Source organism: Esox lucius, chromosome 9 (genome assembly GCF_011004845.1).
Source record: "Esox lucius isolate fEsoLuc1 chromosome 9, fEsoLuc1.pri, whole genome shotgun sequence".
NCBI lineage: Eukaryota > Metazoa > Chordata > Actinopteri > Esociformes > Esocidae > Esox > Esox lucius.
Window position 1 is genome coordinate 20,274,836 of NC_047577.1, and position 18,277 is coordinate 20,293,112.

General features: G+C 48.0%; 1 protein-coding gene across 5 annotated transcripts in view; it reads left to right on the plus strand.

The window, feature by feature from the left end:
- Positions 1-18,277, plus strand: part of LOC105021577 (nucleosome-remodeling factor subunit BPTF) — a 42,908-nt gene that overhangs the window by 5,164 nt on the left and 19,467 nt on the right. For 4 of the 5 annotated variants that reach the window (XM_010889350.5, XM_010889349.5, XM_010889347.5 and 1 more), the window contains exons 3-13: positions 719-939; positions 7,200-7,427; positions 7,760-7,993; positions 10,407-10,756; positions 10,976-11,194; positions 12,116-12,264; positions 12,394-12,525; positions 13,790-13,919; positions 14,362-14,497; positions 15,450-15,755; positions 15,979-17,860. In XM_010889350.5, coding sequence (XP_010887652.3) covers positions 719-939; positions 7,200-7,427; positions 7,760-7,993; positions 10,407-10,756; positions 10,976-11,194; positions 12,116-12,264; positions 12,394-12,525; positions 13,790-13,919; positions 14,362-14,497; positions 15,450-15,755; positions 15,979-17,860 — 3,987 coding nt within the window. The remainder of the gene's footprint in view (positions 1-718; positions 940-7,199; positions 7,428-7,759; positions 7,994-10,406; positions 10,757-10,975; positions 11,195-12,115; positions 12,265-12,393; positions 12,526-13,789; positions 13,920-14,361; positions 14,498-15,449; positions 15,756-15,978; positions 17,861-18,277) is intronic. The other variant, XM_010889351.5, reaches the window with a different exon arrangement.

Here is an 18,277-nt window from a genome sequence, read left to right on the forward strand (position 1 = left end):
TGCAGTTTGCTCGGTCAGCAGCGATCTCCTTGAACCTAAGAGTGGCACTCTTCCTCTCTCTCTTACTCTATCAGAGGTAGCCTTCACTGTCTCTTTGCCTCCCACCTTAGAAAGTGGCCTTCATCGTGCTATGTGATAGATCTTTCCCATCCCCATGGAGACAGTGCGCATGCGCGCGTGTCTGTGTGGTGTGGGTGGTGTGTGTGGTGTGGGTGGTTAAATCCTGAGAGGATGCTGACTAGACACAGCTGGAATACTGCCTGAGGCTGTTGAGACCTAGGCCCAGAGACCATGTTGTGCAGAAAGCTGTCATTATGGGAATGCTTCAAGAGTGAAAAGCTTTAATACCGTCCTAGAGTCTTGCACGTTTTCTCTTAATCCTTTTTTCTCTCGATCGCCACTGAATTTCGTATGAAGAAACATTTAATGAGAAATGGTGCACACAGGAGTGATACACTTTGGTTTGTGTGATAGACGGTGAAGATCAGAGTCAGTGGTTCTGTGTGTCTTGATAGGATCAATTCATTAAACACACCTCTCTGTCTCAGTGTGTATTACCATCTCTTCTTTCTCTCTCCGTTTCTCTCTCCGTCTGTCTCTTTCATCCTTTCTCTCCCTCTTCTCCCTTTCCATCTCCTCTGTCCTTGTCTCCCTTTGTTTTTCTCAATTTCTCTGTCCAACTCTTTCTCTCATTCTCTCTTTTCATTTCTCATCCCAGTGAGGAGGACGGCGAGCAGGAGGACAAGACCATCTGGTACTACAGCACCAAGGTGCAGCTGGCCGAACTGATCGACTGTCTGGACAAGAGCTACTGGGAGGCGGACCTGTACGCCACGCTGCAGGAGATGAGGGAGGAGGTGCACACGCACATGGACATCACCGAGGAGCTCACCAACAAGGCCCGTGGCACCAACAAGTGCTTCCTCACAGCCGCCAACGGTAAGCCGGCGCACCGCACTCCTTCAAATCGGCACGCTCATGTCCGGAAACGAGAAAAGTAAACATGGCCGTCTTTGGCCACTTCCCAGTGTCACCTTTAGCGGTGGGATGGCCCCACAATGTTCTGCACAGGCCCCACAATGTTCTGCACAGGCCCCACAATGTTCTGCACAGGCCCCACAATGTTCTGCACAGGCCCGCAATGTTCTGCTCATGCCCCGCAATGTTCTGCTCATGCCCCGCAATGTTCTGCACAGGCCCCGCAATGTTCTGCACAGGCCCCGCAATGTTCTGCTCAGGCCCCGCAATGTTCTGCTCATTCCCCGGAAGGTTCTGCTCAGGCGTGGGGCACTGTGTGATGTATGTAGGGTGCCATTTGGGTGCCACGTCTTTGTCAAGAGTCTGGGGGCTTTTATCGAACAGCGTTCAGCTTGGACAAGCGAAATCAATGATTGGTTCTTGGGCTGCTGCTCGTTAACGGAGGGAAAGCGATTGTCCCGGTGCCGCGATCGAGCAGATTGGTCTGGGGCGGCAACAATTGATTTACATCGAAGGCGCCAATAATAAAAAGTCGCCAACGAATTTCAGAATCGATTACTTGGGTCTTAGTGAGACACAGCTAAAATAACAGCATGTAAAATGGAGTAGAACTGAGTTCAAAGTGTCTGCTTGTCACAGAGCTTCCTACTTGTTTGGGATCATTCTGTAAGTTGCGTGTTAAAGTGCCCCACTAAACCGGTGGGCTACTTTTGCGCGTGTCGTTTGACGGTGGAGCACGCTTAGCTGCGTGTTGAAGACAAGCATCTTTTCCATTCCATTGCATTATTGAGTAGTGCAGTAGTGCATTATCGTGACGTTGGCTGTAGCACCCCTGAACCAGCGGGCCACTCATGCACGGGGAGTCGGTTTACAGTGGAGCAGGCTGTCATTCCCCATCTTACTGATGGGACGGATCATGTCATGAGTGTCACAGGAACCTGGGAAAATACACAGGGAGGTCATCCGTGAACTTCAGTTAGTTTTAAAACTGACTGTTAGAAGACTCTCAGCAGTTTCTTGCCTGTCCTTGTTCCTCCTTACTGCTGGTCTGAGTCAGTTCCAACACATTGACGCAAATTATTTAAGGGTATTTTAGAAAGCTATTTTACGTTGTTAAATTATTCATTATTTATCAAAACAGTTTGTAATTGTACCTTTGAAATTTGTGAAACAGCTTTTTAAAGAATCTGTTGCTATATTGTATGCATATTTGTTTTATCTCAATGTTCTATAAAAAAATAACACTAAGATGAGGAAAAACACTAAGGTAATAAAAAATAATGAATAAAACACATGCATTTAATTGTAAAATAGTTTTTCTGATGAATCGATGTATCTCTTATAATCGTAGGATTAATCGATTATCTTCAAGGGTTTTTTGTTTCAGATTTGTCTATTCCAGGAGAGGGTTTTTACAGTGTGACATTTAGAATGGATTCACTTTGGCTCAATGATTTGAGGCTGGTTCTTGTCTCTGTAGTTCCCTTAAATGTTTTGGGGCACAGAGCACATTTGCTTGGGGCTCTTTTGTCCATCATGCATAATCACAAATGCATGCGCTTATTTCCCTCCCAATGTTGAGGCTAATTGACATGAACATTTCCTGATGACCATTACCGTACGTATGCCCAGTGCCAAGTGGTGGAATAAGGATGGTGTTTGTCAGATGTATTTTCAAATACGTGAATCAGATCGTGAGAATAATATAAATAGATTGGTTCGATTTCATTGTTTTGCCATTACCAGGTCATACCACATTCCTACCGTTGCCATTATAATATGACAATGTCATTTCATTTACCATGTAATTCAGAGTATTGCCACATGAAACCGTGGTAGAAGTATTAGAAGACTGAGATAAGGGAATACTGAACCACTGTCTAAGTACCAAGGACGGTGATGCCTTACACCTAGGCTACATGAGGGAGTTGTTTGAGGAGGAAACCTGAATTGGTATGATGAACGAGCCAAATATTTTTGTATTTAGCATGCACCGAACCTCTGGCACTAGTACCTGAACTTCATTTCCTATCTCTGAAAACCAAAAACTCTATTAGCTTATTATGGCTGTTGGCTGTATTTTATTTTTTTTTAAATATAGATTTCGACTGTATGCTTCATTAGTGGTGCATCATGTGAAGAGCTGTGGCTGTGCACGAGCACTGGGGTAGGAACACTTGGTGTAACACAGGATTGATAAATGACACCCCTGTTCTCGCGGGCAGAAATGTGACATTTATGGGAATTCTAACTTTTGGCAGCATTTGCAATGAACACAGAGGCTGTTTCACTCTGGAATTGTTTTCAACATGATGATAGACTGTCTTACTATGTTAGATTTTTTCCCGCTGGAAAAGGGTTGATATCACGCTAATTCAATCCTTTTGGAGAACGCCGTTGATACGTTCTATGTATTCAGGGTATATTCTGCGTGACAGTCCTGTAGGGGTGCAGGGCCGTTTTCTACGAAAGGTTTTTCAGAATCTAGCGGAATGGCTGTCAAACGTGGCCTTCATTAGCTGTTCAGAAAGTTGTGAGAAATTTGATAGGTGTTGTCTTAATCGGTCTAACCCAGCAGCCAGTCATCTCTGGCAGGGGGGACAGCACAGCAGAGCTGTATCCACAGGGACTGCACCGACTCAGAGCGGAGCGAGACAGTTATTCCCTCTATGAAACCTTTTTCATTGTGATATGATGTTGCTACAGTTAGCTAGCTAGGTGTTGGCGTTTTGCATTTAGTGTTGAAGGCTATGAGCTGTTTAGCTTCTCTTTAGTGTGATGAAGTGTCTGGCTGAAGCTAGACTCGATGGAATGGTGTTATTTTACGTGATCAAACCTCGGAAATACTTCTCCATTTGGAGTTTATATTTTGGTTTGCTACAATGAAATGATAAATAGAATGTTACAGTCACTTCCTAAATGCCAAAGTTGAATGTTTGTTTTGTTCAGTAGTCTGGAGCTGCGGTTACTTAGGTCGCTTCTCAGAAATGATAACCGCTGTTCTCAGATCTAAGTTATATAGGTAAATGCATTTGTTTTTATTTTCGATGTACAGGCTTTATTAAGTTACGACTCTTGCAATATATTAGTTTGTGTGTGTTTGCGTATATTGCCCGTCATTTATGCCTCTAGGTCAGTCCATGTATGGGCAATAACGCACCTCCAATCAGTCACACAATCACGGGGCGACATCTGGAATCCCTCTGAAACCCACCTTTAAGAAAGTAGGCCCCTGAGCAGTGGGGTGCTGGCAGGCCGGCTGACTCCGTTTCAGTGCCCCCGTCTCTGCTGGTCTGGCTGTAGGCTCTGGGCCCCGGGGGGTGGTGGCACTACTCCAACAGTCTTCTCTGGGAGAAGGTCCAAGCTGGCAGGACTGAACCCCTCCGAGGCCTCCTAACAGACAGGGAGAGAGAGAGAAATTAAGAGGAAGAGCTGAAGACTATCGACCTGCCAGAAGTCTCAGAGAGCAGGGGGCTGGCCAGACACTGAACGTAGGTGTGGCCCCATGCATCTCACTCGCTAGAGTGCAGTGCTCGCCATGCCAATGTCGTGGGTCCGATTCCCGCTCCCTAGAGCCCTTACTTTTGTATCTAGCAGTGGATAACTGTCTGCATGATGAATATTTGTTTTTTTTTATGGCGTGGTTACAGGGGAACAAAGATAGGGAATGACAGTGATGGAGGACAGACGAACGCTTGAGAGGATGAGTTGGAAAATGGCGAGAGGCACGATTGTGTCTCCTCCTGTCTTCTGAAGGCTGCCAACTTAGCCCACCCAATCCAGCAGAGCCAGATCTCCCTCTGACAGCACCAGGAGCTCCATTGTCTTATACCAGAGAGCCTGCCAGGGACTCATCTATCTCTCCTCCTGTCGTTCCAAGCCATGTTTTTCCCTCTGTCTCTATGCCACCTCCCTATCTTTTTGACTCTCCCCTTCTCCCTCTCCTCCCTCTCCTCCCTCTCCTCAGTGCCCATGAATACCTTCCAGTCATGCTGAAGGAACCAGAGCACAGCCCTTCTGTTACGTAACCTTACAATCCAGTCCCACTTTGGTCAGACTCCAGTCGGTCTCTTTCCCTCCACTCCTTATCTGGTTCGAAGAGGTAGGGTGTTAAAGCCGTCAGGTTCTCCAGAGCTTTTACCTGTCTGTGATGATGTCAACAGCGAAGTTGTGGTAACCGTTGTGATTGGGGGGCTTCTTCTTAGGTTGGCACGAGAGCGTTATTTACCACAACCACGCGGTTACTTTGCTGATATTGTTCGGAAGTCACCTGGGCTGGAGAAATGTGACGTTTTAAAAAGGAAAAGAGTTCAGTAGGTCATTTCTTATTGGCAATGAATTGCTATAATGATCAAACTATTTATTCAGAGGAAAACAATGGTGCATAACATTATTATAAATGTAGCATTCCACGCTATTTAACCGCATCAATTAAGGGCATCGACTGCAATGCAAAGTCTGTTTGACTGTGATATTGTGTGAAGAAACATGGGACAAGGTTATCGTTGTTTCTGGGCTATTGTCATGGACACCTCCAGTGCTCCGCACCTTCCATTGAGGATTAATGAAAGATGTGAATTCTCACAACAAGCTTGCCTCTTACAACATGCCCTTGGATTTTACACACTTCACACACACCACATGAGACAAAGCCATGACATGTTTTAATTTGTTAGTTCTAAGAAAGCTAGCCTTCCAGCTGCCGAGACTTATGTACTGTCAACCCACACACTTTACAGCAAAACAACTGAATGAAATGCGGAGGCGCGGAAATATTTGTTTTGTTTTTGTGGAATTAATTTTCCTACATTTTTATCGCACTGTACAGGTTTAAGTTGCTCAGCATGTGGTCCTGCAGTAGCGAAAAATACCTGAATTCACCAAGGCTGGTTTCTGGCTTTTAGCGGATTGAGATATTATACTGTAGACTGTGGCAGCGTCTCAGTCTGGGGCTATAATTTCAGCAAGATAACAGTGTCAGTGTGATGCAGTGTTCAATTCAAAGCACAGCTGGGTGCTAATGCGCTCATTCCCCTTGCAAAGTCCTCATAGCCGTTCCAATTGTCCAGGCTTGAGAAAAGCACAGTTTGTAACAGCCTAGGTGGACTTTCAGCACGGGTTGGGCTTAATTGTGCTGTGGCCAAATCAGATTATTTATTGATTACACATACTCTGTTATGTAGTGATAGCGATAGCGAATGTACAGGCTTACTGACTGACCTCGAATTCACTTAAATTTTATTAACACTGGGAGGAAGATAAAAAACGTGTAAATACTCTTTAATTGTAATTGCCCATCAGCACTAGCGTTTTTCGGTTAGCAGTTTTATCGTTTAGTTTGATGAAATTACTTTTAGGTTGAATCTAGTTTTAACAAAATCATCCAGCGTCAACCAAATGTACTGCATTGCTGTGCTGAGGTGTCCATTACAGCCAGGTCTCATCCCTCTGTTGTGCTGCACATTGTACATGGACGGGTGTCCCATAGGTTGGTGCATATTGGCCAGTACCACCTGGGAGGGGGAGATCAACGTCATTGTGTCTATCGGGTACCTGTAAGCACAACAGTTCTTTTGAGTCGATGTTCAAGAACCACGCTCCACCTCACATTTCTCCAGGGTTCTTACCACACTGCTTGCTTGACCACAAAGTCGTTCCTGCACATGTGCATTGGAGGAGATGGCATTTTCCAGGCCAACAATCAGTTTTTCTTTCAGGGGCCTGGCCTACTATGAGTTGCTAGGTGGTGAAAAGAAATGGCAAAATCCCCCCTTTACCCCAGGCAGAGTTGCCCTCTGCTGGATCCCGGGAATGGTCGGTTTAGCAAAAACCCTGGCTGCAATGAAACCGCTGCGCTAAAATAAAGTGGATTTCCCTCTAATTTCAACAACTTATTTATTATTGTTAAATTCCATTTATTGTCTTGGTTTTTGTGAATTTGTCTGTATTCTCTGCATAATGGCTTTCAAAAGTCTCTTTTGTTGCTCTCTGGCTCCGTATGCAAAGGATGTTCTGTGAGTTTAAAGTGCTTTAAATGCTAGTCAACTGAGCAGTTTTTTGTAGGCTTGAACAACATGAGACATTCGCAGGTGAATGGCGCCTCAATTTCTGCCGTCCTGCTGGTTTCCATTTTTCCCTCACTGACCAGTTATTGATGGATGTCCGTCCTGTGTTCTTCATTGGTTAGTGTAACTTAGTGTTTGTAACTCCCCACTTTCCAGAGGAAATCCTGGACCGGCTGAGGGCGAAGCAGGAGGAGGAGCTGGAAGAGGTGAAACGCCGGGCTGCCGAAGAGAGGGAGAAGGAAGAGGTGGAGAAAGCCCTCCGGAAAGAGGAGGGAGGAGAGCCCAAGGAGCATTCTGGTGACGGGGAGAAGCAAGAGGAGCTGACGGGGGTTAAGGGCGAGAAGGACACGGACCAGGAAACCAAGGACATAACCAGCGCTCCAGGTACGACGCAGCCATCACGGTCCTGTTAATGTGTGCCTAATTAATGACCGCTCCGTTTCCAACAGCTACTTCCCCTGTGAGCAAATTACAGTTCCCTTGTGCTGCCAGCAGTGACCAAAACAATACTAACAGAAATACACTCACCAGGGCTAGTCACTCAGTACTAACAATACATGTTAGAATAGCTAACACAACCTGGTGTCTTTATAGTACGTTACGCTGATGACAATGTACAGAGTACCGGGCAAATTGTTGTGTCCAAGAACTTTTGAGCCCAGGTTGTCCGGTGGTTTGTCAAACTCTGAACGTGTGTGGCTCTGGTTCCGCTGTAGCCGAGGTGTCTCCCTCTACTGGCGACGACATCCCCGTCCCAGAGGGCAGTAAGACAGACCCTCCTGCCCCGGCTCCACAACCCAGCCTCAACACCACTGAGGCCCCCAGCTGCGCCGTTGAGGGTCACGACCCCCCTGACGAGGGTCATGACCCCCCTGACGAGGGTTACGACCTCCCTGCCGAGGCCCAAGAGCCAGGGGACAAGGCTCAAAGCAACGCCCCGGAGGCTGAAGGTATTGTGGCTAGGTGTTTGGTGGTGAACTTTGACTCTGATTCTCCAGTCTTGTACTTTGCTTGGGTTCTTTCTTTCGCCACATTCAGCCTGCCTCAGACTCCCACTTTCCCATTAGTTCGCTGTCTCTCCTCATTTCTTTAGCTGTCAAGCACCTTAATCATTCCTCTTGCTGGCATGTGTGAAATTCTTGCTAATGCTCTGATTTCAGCTTTGGTCTTGAGCACTTCTGCTGAATACCCAGATTTTATTTCCTTTAGGGAAAAAAAGATAAATACCTGCTTCAAGCTAATTGTTTCACTTTGCAATCAGACTGAATAGCCTGGCATGAATCACAATGACCTTCAGACAATGCAATTGATTTCAGACCTTGTGGGCGCTGATCCCCAGTCAGTGCAAGTTCATTGCTTCTGGCTTGCCTGCTTGTCACCATCCATTGTTCAGCCTGTTCACCCTGTTGGATGCAATGCCAGTTGCATTATTTAGGCACTAGACGGGAGACATCTGCACCAAAATCAGGAGCAGGAGGTACTCTCGTTTAAGCTGTTGCAAAATGTCTCTTTACAGGTTGCATTCATTTGAACCATCTTGGCTACCATTCAGTCTCCATCTTCACGTGTTGCATGTTAAATAGGGCCTCATCTTAACAGTAAGGCGAACAAGCCTTTTGAGTTCAGACAGTCGTTGTATCCTGGACCTTAGGGATGGATAGGTGTCTGTTCTCAGTCCTCTACTGTATTCACCTCAGGACGGACCTTGCCCTTATCACTTCTGGGATCAGTCCTCACGCACCCTTCACCATTTAAGGAGGAAATTAAGAATTGACTTTGGATCAGTCTCTAGGGGCAACTTCCTCACCCACTATGGTCGTCCTCTAAAGGAACCCTTTATGAATAGGGTCAGTATTATTGTGAGTGCCAGACCTTATTTTGCGTACAGATTCCTAGTTTGATGCACTAAACCAGGGGTGGCCACCTAAATTCAACCCAGGCCAAATTTTGTCGGAGCGAATGGTTGAAGTACCAAAAAATGATAACAAGTAAGTATATATATAAAAAAATATGACCCCAAAACTAAAAAAGATTTTTAAACTAGAATATTTGCAAACATTTTATTTTGTTGTGTGATAATCCTAAAAGTATTAACTAGTGCTTTTCCAGAACAGTTTTTTTAATCCAGTGTGTTCTAAGTCCTCTGTGTCCTTGAAAAATACTTGACATTTTTGTAGGAAGTTTCATAAGGTCCACTGCCTCAATATATTGAATTTATCCAAGGATTCTGTATTTTCTTGTGTGGTATGTTGTTTGTTAGTTTCCCAACAATTGTATGGTGAAGCATTTGTCCGTGTCGCTTGTCTGATAAAATCACATGCTGTTGTCGTGATGCTGGGTTCAACTGGGCTTTCCATACAAAGCACTCCATTACTATTGTTTGATCCAACATCCTTCAACATCAGATGTGCTGAGGACGGGATGAGGTCCTACTTGAACCCGATCTATCGGTTGGCTGACCCTGCCAACATTCTCTTTTGAAGTTTGCACGAGAAATGAACGGTTCTGACCGAGTTATTACACAATCTCCAAAATAAATGGCTGAATTCCCACTCACCATTCAATGAGATTATACGTTGTACTGTTTCCATTTTAATTGCTGCTCTTTACGTCATAATTGTCTCCTTGAAATACTAATTTTCGCTTTAACTGGTGATTTCTGGACAATGGACTAGCATCTCAGATGGTAGACTGCACCAATGAATTTAACACAGCCTTCTCTCTCTCTTCCTCTTTAACAAACCGCTGACTGGTGAAATTAAACTGCGGTCTTTCATAGGTGTTTTTACTAGTAACCACTGTCTATAATAAATCCGGGAACTTTTTGTGACATTGTTTGGAATGTAACACTTGTTTGAATGCCAGTGCACTGTGCCGTTGTGAATGCATTCATAATGTTTGTCTAAGGACTACAGACTGGAGCCATCTATACAAAAGTAAAAAAAATGTGCACCTCAGGAATCGAGCACATCCTACATCTTGACACTAGAGGGGGCTATTGCATGTTGTTTGGACTTAAAAAGTATTTTGGACAAGTCACTGAAATGCTGGTTCTTCTAATGGAATCACAGTCCTCTTCCCTGGCTACATTTCTTTTAAAGTAGATCCGTTCACATGCCTCAATTCAAAAAGAATGGAAGCACTAAGAAACGTATAATTTCCTAATTTCAGGTTCCTTTTAATTTGGGTTTGAGGCAGAAGTCTGGATATACAACTATACAAATAATTGTGTGGGATGTGGAATTGGCTGCTTTCAGACAATTCCAAAATCATTCTGAGACACAATTTGATTTTGATTGAGTGTCATGTTGCGTTGAGTCTAATTTAATAGTGACTAATGGTGTTCTTATCCCTGTGGAGTAGAGAAGGCCAGTTCGCTGTCTGGCTCTCCCAGTGTAGAAGGCGTCCCCAGCCTGAGCCAGCCCCCCCAGTCCGGTGTCGAGGAGAACAGCAACAGCAGCACTGCGGCCAGGGAGGAACCCAGGGGCCCAGAGGAGCCCGACCTCGCCGACCGCTCCTCCCAGTCCTCCGTCACCAGCCAGGACGACCAGGGTGTTAACGGCGAGGCCGGCGGTAAGAGGTCGGCCGTCACGCCAGGAGGACGCATGGTGACCCGCCTTCGCAACCCGGAGAGCAAGTTGAGCCAGCTCAAGAGCAAGAAGGTGGAGGAGGCCGTGCACGAGGCCAACAAGGGCTACAAGGAGGGAAAGGAGGTGAGGCGCTAGTGGACTTGTTTTTCCGTTGCTAGCCTAAGTGATGGCATTCATCAGACCCTCTTAAGACCGCGGTTGGGATGCGCTGACCGTGGGACCGCCCATTCGATGAGTCTCACGCCCTGTGTGGACACATGACATTAGAGGCATTCTGTCGGGTGTGTTTTCCGGAGTAACCATTCACCCCTATGTGTGGGAACTTTGACCCTTTGCCCCCAGGTGCTCGTGGTGACCCCGGCGGGCGACGTGTCGCGGCTCAGCACGCGCAGCCTCACCGGCAAGGAGGTGGTGATGAAGGGCACGCTCAGCCACTTCTTCAAGCTGGGGCAGGAGGGCAAGTACCGCATCTACCACAACCAGTACAGTAGCAACACGCTGGCCCTCAACAAGCACCAGCACCGCGAGGACCACGACAAGAGGCGTCACCTCTCCCACAAGGTAAAACATGTTCGACCTGACGATACGTTTCATGTCTTTTAGGTGGTAAAATTTAATTGTGAAAGCTCCTGTGCGGTCCTTTTTTAAAAGACCCTTTGTTTTTTCTACGTTGCCATGTCTGGTTAAACTGATCATGTACGTTGGGACACAGTTGGATGTTTTATACACAGCCCTGATATTGGGTGCTCGAGGCCCCGTCCCCTTGTCTAGATGGACAGGTATTGGTCTGTGAAATCAGATCAACTTTGTGTCATCCAGTAGTAGGCCATTCCAGGCATTGTCATACATTTCAGTGGTTTAGTGTTAATTCAAGCTGAAGGTGTACAGAAGGCCCACTGGAGTTTTTTTTTGACTGCAATGGGCCTTTTAAGATTTTAAGTAGATACATGTAAACCATTCAGCCTTAAACGTAATTTAGTCTTTGTTAAGCATAACTGTTTGCCTTTGATTTCTCAAGTTGGCATTTTAGGCATCTAGTGTTTTGTAATACAATGTCCTTTTATCCATTTGCTCTTAGCAATCTTTTTAATGCATGTCAAAGACATACAGTGTTAAATTATTTCTGCTTATTAAAATACAAAGCTATATATACAGGTCCGGAAAGAATTAAGAGACCACTGCAACTTTTCCTTTCTTTTCCAAATTGTTTTGAAAAGGAAGGTTTTGAGTGAGGAATAGAAGTGTTCAGTTTGCAGTGGTCTCTTATTTTTAGCCCTTCTGTTCCTCACTCAACGCCTTCCTTTTCAATTTTTTTGGAAAGGAAAGGAAAAGTTGCAGTGGTCTCTTAATTCTTTCCGGAGCTGTATGTGTGTATATACCCCCCCCCCCCCCCCCACACACACACACACACACACACACACACACACACACGTGCATACATACATGCATACATACATACAAACGTGTTATTTCGTTCTGAAGTTCTGCATGACGCCGGCAGGCGACTTCAAGTGGAACGGCTCCATCTACGGCTCCAAGGTGCTGACCATCTCCACTCTGCGACTCACCATCATGCAGCTGGAGAACAACGTGCCCGCGCCCTTCATGCACCCCAACTGGGCCTCGCACAGGTAACAAGGAGCCCCGGCTGGATCAAACCCACTGCCTGGTTGCCATGACACGACGTGATGTCAGCATGCTTCCAGGAAGGGGAACTGCACTGACCCCTCACCCGGTGTTGTTGTTTTTTTGGTCGTCAGGAACAACTGGATCAAGGCGGTGCAGATGTGCAGTAAGGCGCGGGAGTTTGCCCTGGCTATGGCCATTCTGGAGTGCGCCATCAAACCCGTGGCCATGCTGCCCGTCTGGAAGGACGCACTGGGCCACACCAGGCAAGTATACGCATAAGACGGATGGACGTCACCTCTCATAGCTTTTATCGCCTTGAATCTGCATTATTGCACTCAGATATCCAGCGCAGTCCAAGTTTTGACTGTCACTTGTCGGCGTGCGGCCGGGAGTCCCAAAGGCTGGCGCGCATTGGCCAGCATCAATTTGGAGGTCTTTTGGCCAGCTACTTCCTTGGCTCAGCGCGCTCTAGCGAGTCCATCAGGCGGGTTGTGCCGCCCAGAAGTTGAGGTGGAGTGCTCTCCCATGCTGTGGTCTGTCTGAACTCTTGGTTTGACCGTCAGTGGAAGAATTGCACCGTCTTTAGGAGCACTCAAGGAGTTGCTGCAAATCAGACCAAAACATTATTACAACTGGATACCAAGAAAATGGGGTTTTGGAATGAGCACAGACACAATAATACAGCTCAATATTTAGCAATGTATTGGGCATGCTTTCAAACTGGCGAGCTATGATAGATGTTGGAATGAAGCCCCCGTTCCAGCGGCTCGTCGGTCCTCCTGTCCCTCACGCCCAGGATGTTGACCTAGCGCGGCTCCTTCACCAACCTGTGATCAGCGGCCCACCCCTGGCGTGTAGCACAATATTTATTTACTGGGGGGGGAGGGGTGCTGCTACCTGTTCTGCTGATGGGGAGAGACCACAACCCTCCTTTTAAAAGCCTGGATTGTGTTGTAGTAGGGGTGGGTGTGGCGCATACGGCAGCCCCTGAGAGTGGATGTGCTTGGAGCCTCGCCAAGAGCAACGAGGGAGTTACCCTCCTCAGGCTTTTTGATGTAGGCTGGCCAAGTCCTTTAACTTACACCAGACTGTGTTAAAGGAAGACCTTTTTTCCTCTTTTACCCCGTGTTTTTTGTTTGTTACTCAGACGAGTAGTGCAGGTCTAACTGAGACGTTCCACTCTTCTTGCAATGCTTGCTCAACCAGGATGTGTTAGTCAAAACCTACACTCCCAACGCTTTTCCCGGGCCGACTGTCATAATTGAGCTTGTAGGTGCCCGACCTACCACAAGTAGTCGCTAGAGCACAACAAGACGCAGACCCACCTTCTTCGAGCCAAATGCAGGCACATTTGCGCCGTCCTGATGGGGGATTCATGGCCACAGTCAGGATCTGTGTTAGAACTCTCCTCCCAACCCGAGGCAGTCATGTTACCACTGCCACTTGGGAGCCCCCAGTAAAAACGTACTGAATGTGTGTATTGACTCGCTTGCTCTCTCTTCCCTGTTTTTTTGTGCACCCATACAGGTTACACCGCATGACGTCCATGGAGAGGGAGGAGAAGGAGAAAGTGAAGAAGAGGGAGAAGAAGCTGGAGGATGAGGAGACCATGCAGCAGGCCACATGGGTCAAGTACACCTTCCCCATCAAGCATCAGGTACGTCTCTCTCTTCTCTCTCTCTCCTCTTCCCTCTCTCAGCTGCTTCACACACACCATTTACATAAGGCCCTTGTTTACCAACCGCCCCCAAGCCCTTTGAAGTTGAACCTCAACCACTCGATTTACGACCAGACCATTCACCGTCAGCCCTAATCGCCAGGACGTGTTTAATTGCCACTTCCTGCCTCCAAGAATACTTGGTGCCATTAAACACCTCACAAGGCAGCGAGTGTCCGAGCCCCGGCGCAAGTGTCATTTCACCCCCAGCGGCCCGCTAGATGGGTTTCCAAAACGACGGATGTGAAAACCTTCGGACCCTTTCTCCTTTCCTTCCACTACCATCATCCCTCCTTTCCTTCCACTACCATCATCCCTCCCTGCTTTTCACTCCATGAACCCCCCCCCCCCTTCGCTCAATCTCTCTCTCTCATGTCTAAAGGTGTGGAAACAGAAGGGGGAAGAGTATCGTGTGACTGGCTGGGGCGGGTGGAGCTGGATCAGCAGAACGCACGTGCACCGCTTCCTAACCAAGCTGCCCGGCAACACCAACGCCAACTACCGCGCAGAGCTGGAAGGTCAGCGTTCTAGTTTGTGTCACGGACGTAGAATTCACTGGGCTTTCAATGCGGTGTGGAGAACGTCTGCTCGTCTTCAGCGTTCTGTACATCCGTTTTGTTAATGAGCATTTGGAATCTGACACTGGACCATTGTTGGAAATGGAGAAAATGATTGTAAATGCACGATAACGCAGGAAACCTCAATCAGTCCTTCCAGGATTCTGTGTCAATTTGTAATTTCTCGGGGGGGAGACGCGTTTGTGTGGCTATGAGGGAACCATTTTCTGCGGTAAATATGCAGTGATTAGTTTAAATTGCGAGGCCTTTTTTGTACTGCGGTGATCGGTCTCTTTTATGTGCTAATGAAGTGATGATTGACAGTTTGATGCAGAAATTGTCTGGCTATCGGTGAAACACACATGCTCCGGCATATTATGCGGGAATGATTGATTTTGTATCGAATTCTGCAATCGAAGAATCCTGGCGGGACTCAATGTCTAAACTCTCAAGAAATATGGCTGCAGTTAATCTTCTGGGGATTTGCACTGGTTTGGCATGATGTCATTCATCCCACAAAATGAATGAATGCACTGATTAGGCCTCTGGCTGCATCTACTCTGGCAGCCCAAAGCATATATTGTCATTTATTTTACCAGTGACATCAGTTCCGAGAAAGATATAATGTAAAGGGATCTGACGTGATTGGTCAAAAGATCAATTAGTGGAAACAATTTAAATTGGGATGCCTGTGTAAATGCAGCCTTAGTCCTGGGAAAGAAATGTAGGAATTCAGTTGACTGATGTTAATGTATCCTGTTATGGAGCCTCAGAATATCCTTCTCTTCCATCAAGTGCCAAAAGTGGCAAATGTATGATTAAGTGAATAAGTGATTAAGTCACTGGGGATAACGTCCATAATAATATCAATGGAGCTGTGGTAGCTCAAACATCTATATTTCTTCTTCTGCAGCTGCCAAACGTGGTGAGAAATGCAACTTGCTGGACTTGGGTCCAAGGCCCCGTTTGTTCAAAAGCGTCGCTTCCGAACCCCAAGGAAGCAGTAGAGCCATGGAGAAAGATGGAGACTCTTCATTGCCCACCACAGATCCATCAGAGGACCGCCTGTCGGGAGAAAATACCAAGGAAAAGCCAGAAGAGGGAAGGAAAGAGGACATTCACAGGTCAGTGAAAGAGACGATGGAGGAAATGGCCACTGAGGAGGCTGCTGACAAAATGGAGGTGGACCCCTCAGACTCAGGACAAGATGACGAAAAAGGTAAGCGCTTTATTGACTACCTCAACGCCTGGGTAGTCAACACAAGATACCGTCAGGCTTGAATCCATAATGTCTTATCAAGCTCAGTTCTTGTCTGAGTGCCAATACTTAGCAGCTCATACACTTCAATATTTGCACACTAAGCCTCTTTGTTTAGTATTCCACCCAGTTCTGAAGACAAATAATGATAGTGTTAACCAGGTCCGTTTTTTGTTTCTCACAGGGACCACCAGCAGTCCGGAGGCCAAGATGGAGCCGGCAGCTGTGAAGCAGGAGCCTGGCGAGGGCCCCAACTCGAGGCCATTCAACTACGACGTCGTGGATGTGGCGCAGGGTTTCCTGACACGGGTTGCCTACAAGAAGAAGGTCAAGGCATCCAAGTTGGACGGCTTGCTGGAGCGACGGGTCAAGCAGCACGCCCTGGAGGAGAAGCAAAGAGCCCAGGGAGTCCTGGTCAAGCCAGCCCCGGCTAAGACCACCCCAGCCCTGCCGCTGACCCCACTCCGGCCCATGACTCCTGGCCAGAACCCGCAGAGTCCCACATTGAAGTTGGAGTTTGGCACTCCTTCAGGTCAGCCTGCGCCTGCTCTGTTGTCAGTCAAAGGGGAAGTACAGGTGGGTGTTTCAAAGCCTACTGTGGGTGCCCCTCTGACAGCCACCACACCCAAAGAGACCGCTGTTGGAGTAACGCTACCAAACCGAACAACCCTCCCTGAAAGGACTATGGGGCTCACAGGGGTCAGTTCAGGGCAGGAGGGTCTTAAAAATCCCAGTAGCACAGCAGAACCGATGCAAACCCAGAGCTTACGGGTTATCCAAAACACAGGCACTCCAACATCCAGTTCCGGACCTGGCATTTTAAAACCTCACTCCGTTACGATACCCCCCAGCACTATTACCCAGGAGGACAGCCAGAATGCAGCTACCATTCCAAACCCCCCCCGGCAGAGCACAGAGACTCCTAGGACCGAGACTGAGGAGAACGGCAAGGTGCCCACACAGAGAGAGGCCACCATCTCCCAGCCCTCCACTCTACACCAGGTCAATGGTAAAGACTGTGTGGAGACGATAGCTTTGACCAACTCTTTACCAGCTCCAAACACGACTTCCTATGCTTATGCTGACCACTCTGAGGCTAAGGTAAACAGCTTCGGCAGGTCGGCAGGAGACGGTCAAGCAGCCTTGCCCCAAAAGCCCCTGCTGAACGGCTCTGTAGCGCCGGGGGCCGAGGGGGAAGGCCTTGACGGCACGGCTGTAAGGGTGGAGGTGGAGAGCAAGGTGGCCGCGTCGAAGCCGGACTACCAGCCCCCGGTCAAAGTGGCCAAACTGGAGAACGACACGGAGGCCCTGGGGTCCAGAACAATCCAGAGCACCCAGCCGCAGTGCAAGAACGCCAGACTCGTGGAATCAGAGCCTTCTGCTGCCGCCCCCAACAAAATGGCTCCCTCGCCAGTTCCCTGGGCCGAGGAGTCCAGCCTCAGTAACGACGTTGCGGAGGAGAACAGTAAAAATGGTCTAGGGTCAGTCAAGACGATCCTTACCCAGGTCACCACCACCACCACCACCACCACAACGGTATCCACGGAGTCTCGGCTGACAGGGGACGTCTCCGTCACCTCGGGTTCACCGCTGGCGCCCGTTGTCGCGACCACGGAGAGCAGCGCGGTGTCCACCCTCACCACCCTGACCAGAACCACCGTGACCAAAGTGAGTTCGCCCGCGGCCGAGAGCCAATCAGACGAGAGCCAGACCGAAACGGTGACCGAGCACAAGTCCACGCTCCTCGCCACCCACAGGGAGTCGTCTCGTTCAACCACCTCCGTTTCAGGGGTCGTCACCTCTTCGTCATCCACCAAGGGTCGTGTTCACCTCCTCAAGTTCTCGCGCACCAAGAAAACCCGCTCAGGCACCGCTCTGCCTTCTTACCGCAAGTTTGTCACCAAGAGCCAGCGCAAGAGCATCTTTGTGCTGCCCGGCGATGACCTGAAGAAACTGGCACGGCGGGGGGGCATTCGGGAGGTGTCCATCTTCAGCTATAATGCCAAGCCAGCTCAGGACATCTGGCCCTACCCATCACCCCGGCCGACTTTTGGTATTACATGGAGGTAGGCATACATTTTTCTTCTTTGACGCTAACACCTAGTTGCAGTATTTGTCTTCCACCTCCACGGAAAACTCAGGAGCTGTTGTTAGAAACATGCAGGCTACGCTAAATATAGTGTCTCAAAAATGGCCTTGCACCCGTCAACCTTTCAGGTTCAAGATGAACTGCCTATACCTTAATGACGCAGGCTCTCCAGCCTGGACGAAGGACATTCAACACGCTGACCTGTTGACTTGTTGTTGGTTCATTTTCTCTCGTCCTCCTGTTTGTCGTTAGTGGGTTTGGCCCCGGCCTCTCTGCTATGGCTCTCACAGGAGGTTATCCTGACCACCGGACCACGCTGTCTTTTACTGCTAGGCGTGAATCATTCCGGCGGTCTGCGAGTGTCAGGATGTTCACATTGCGCAATAACCGCTGA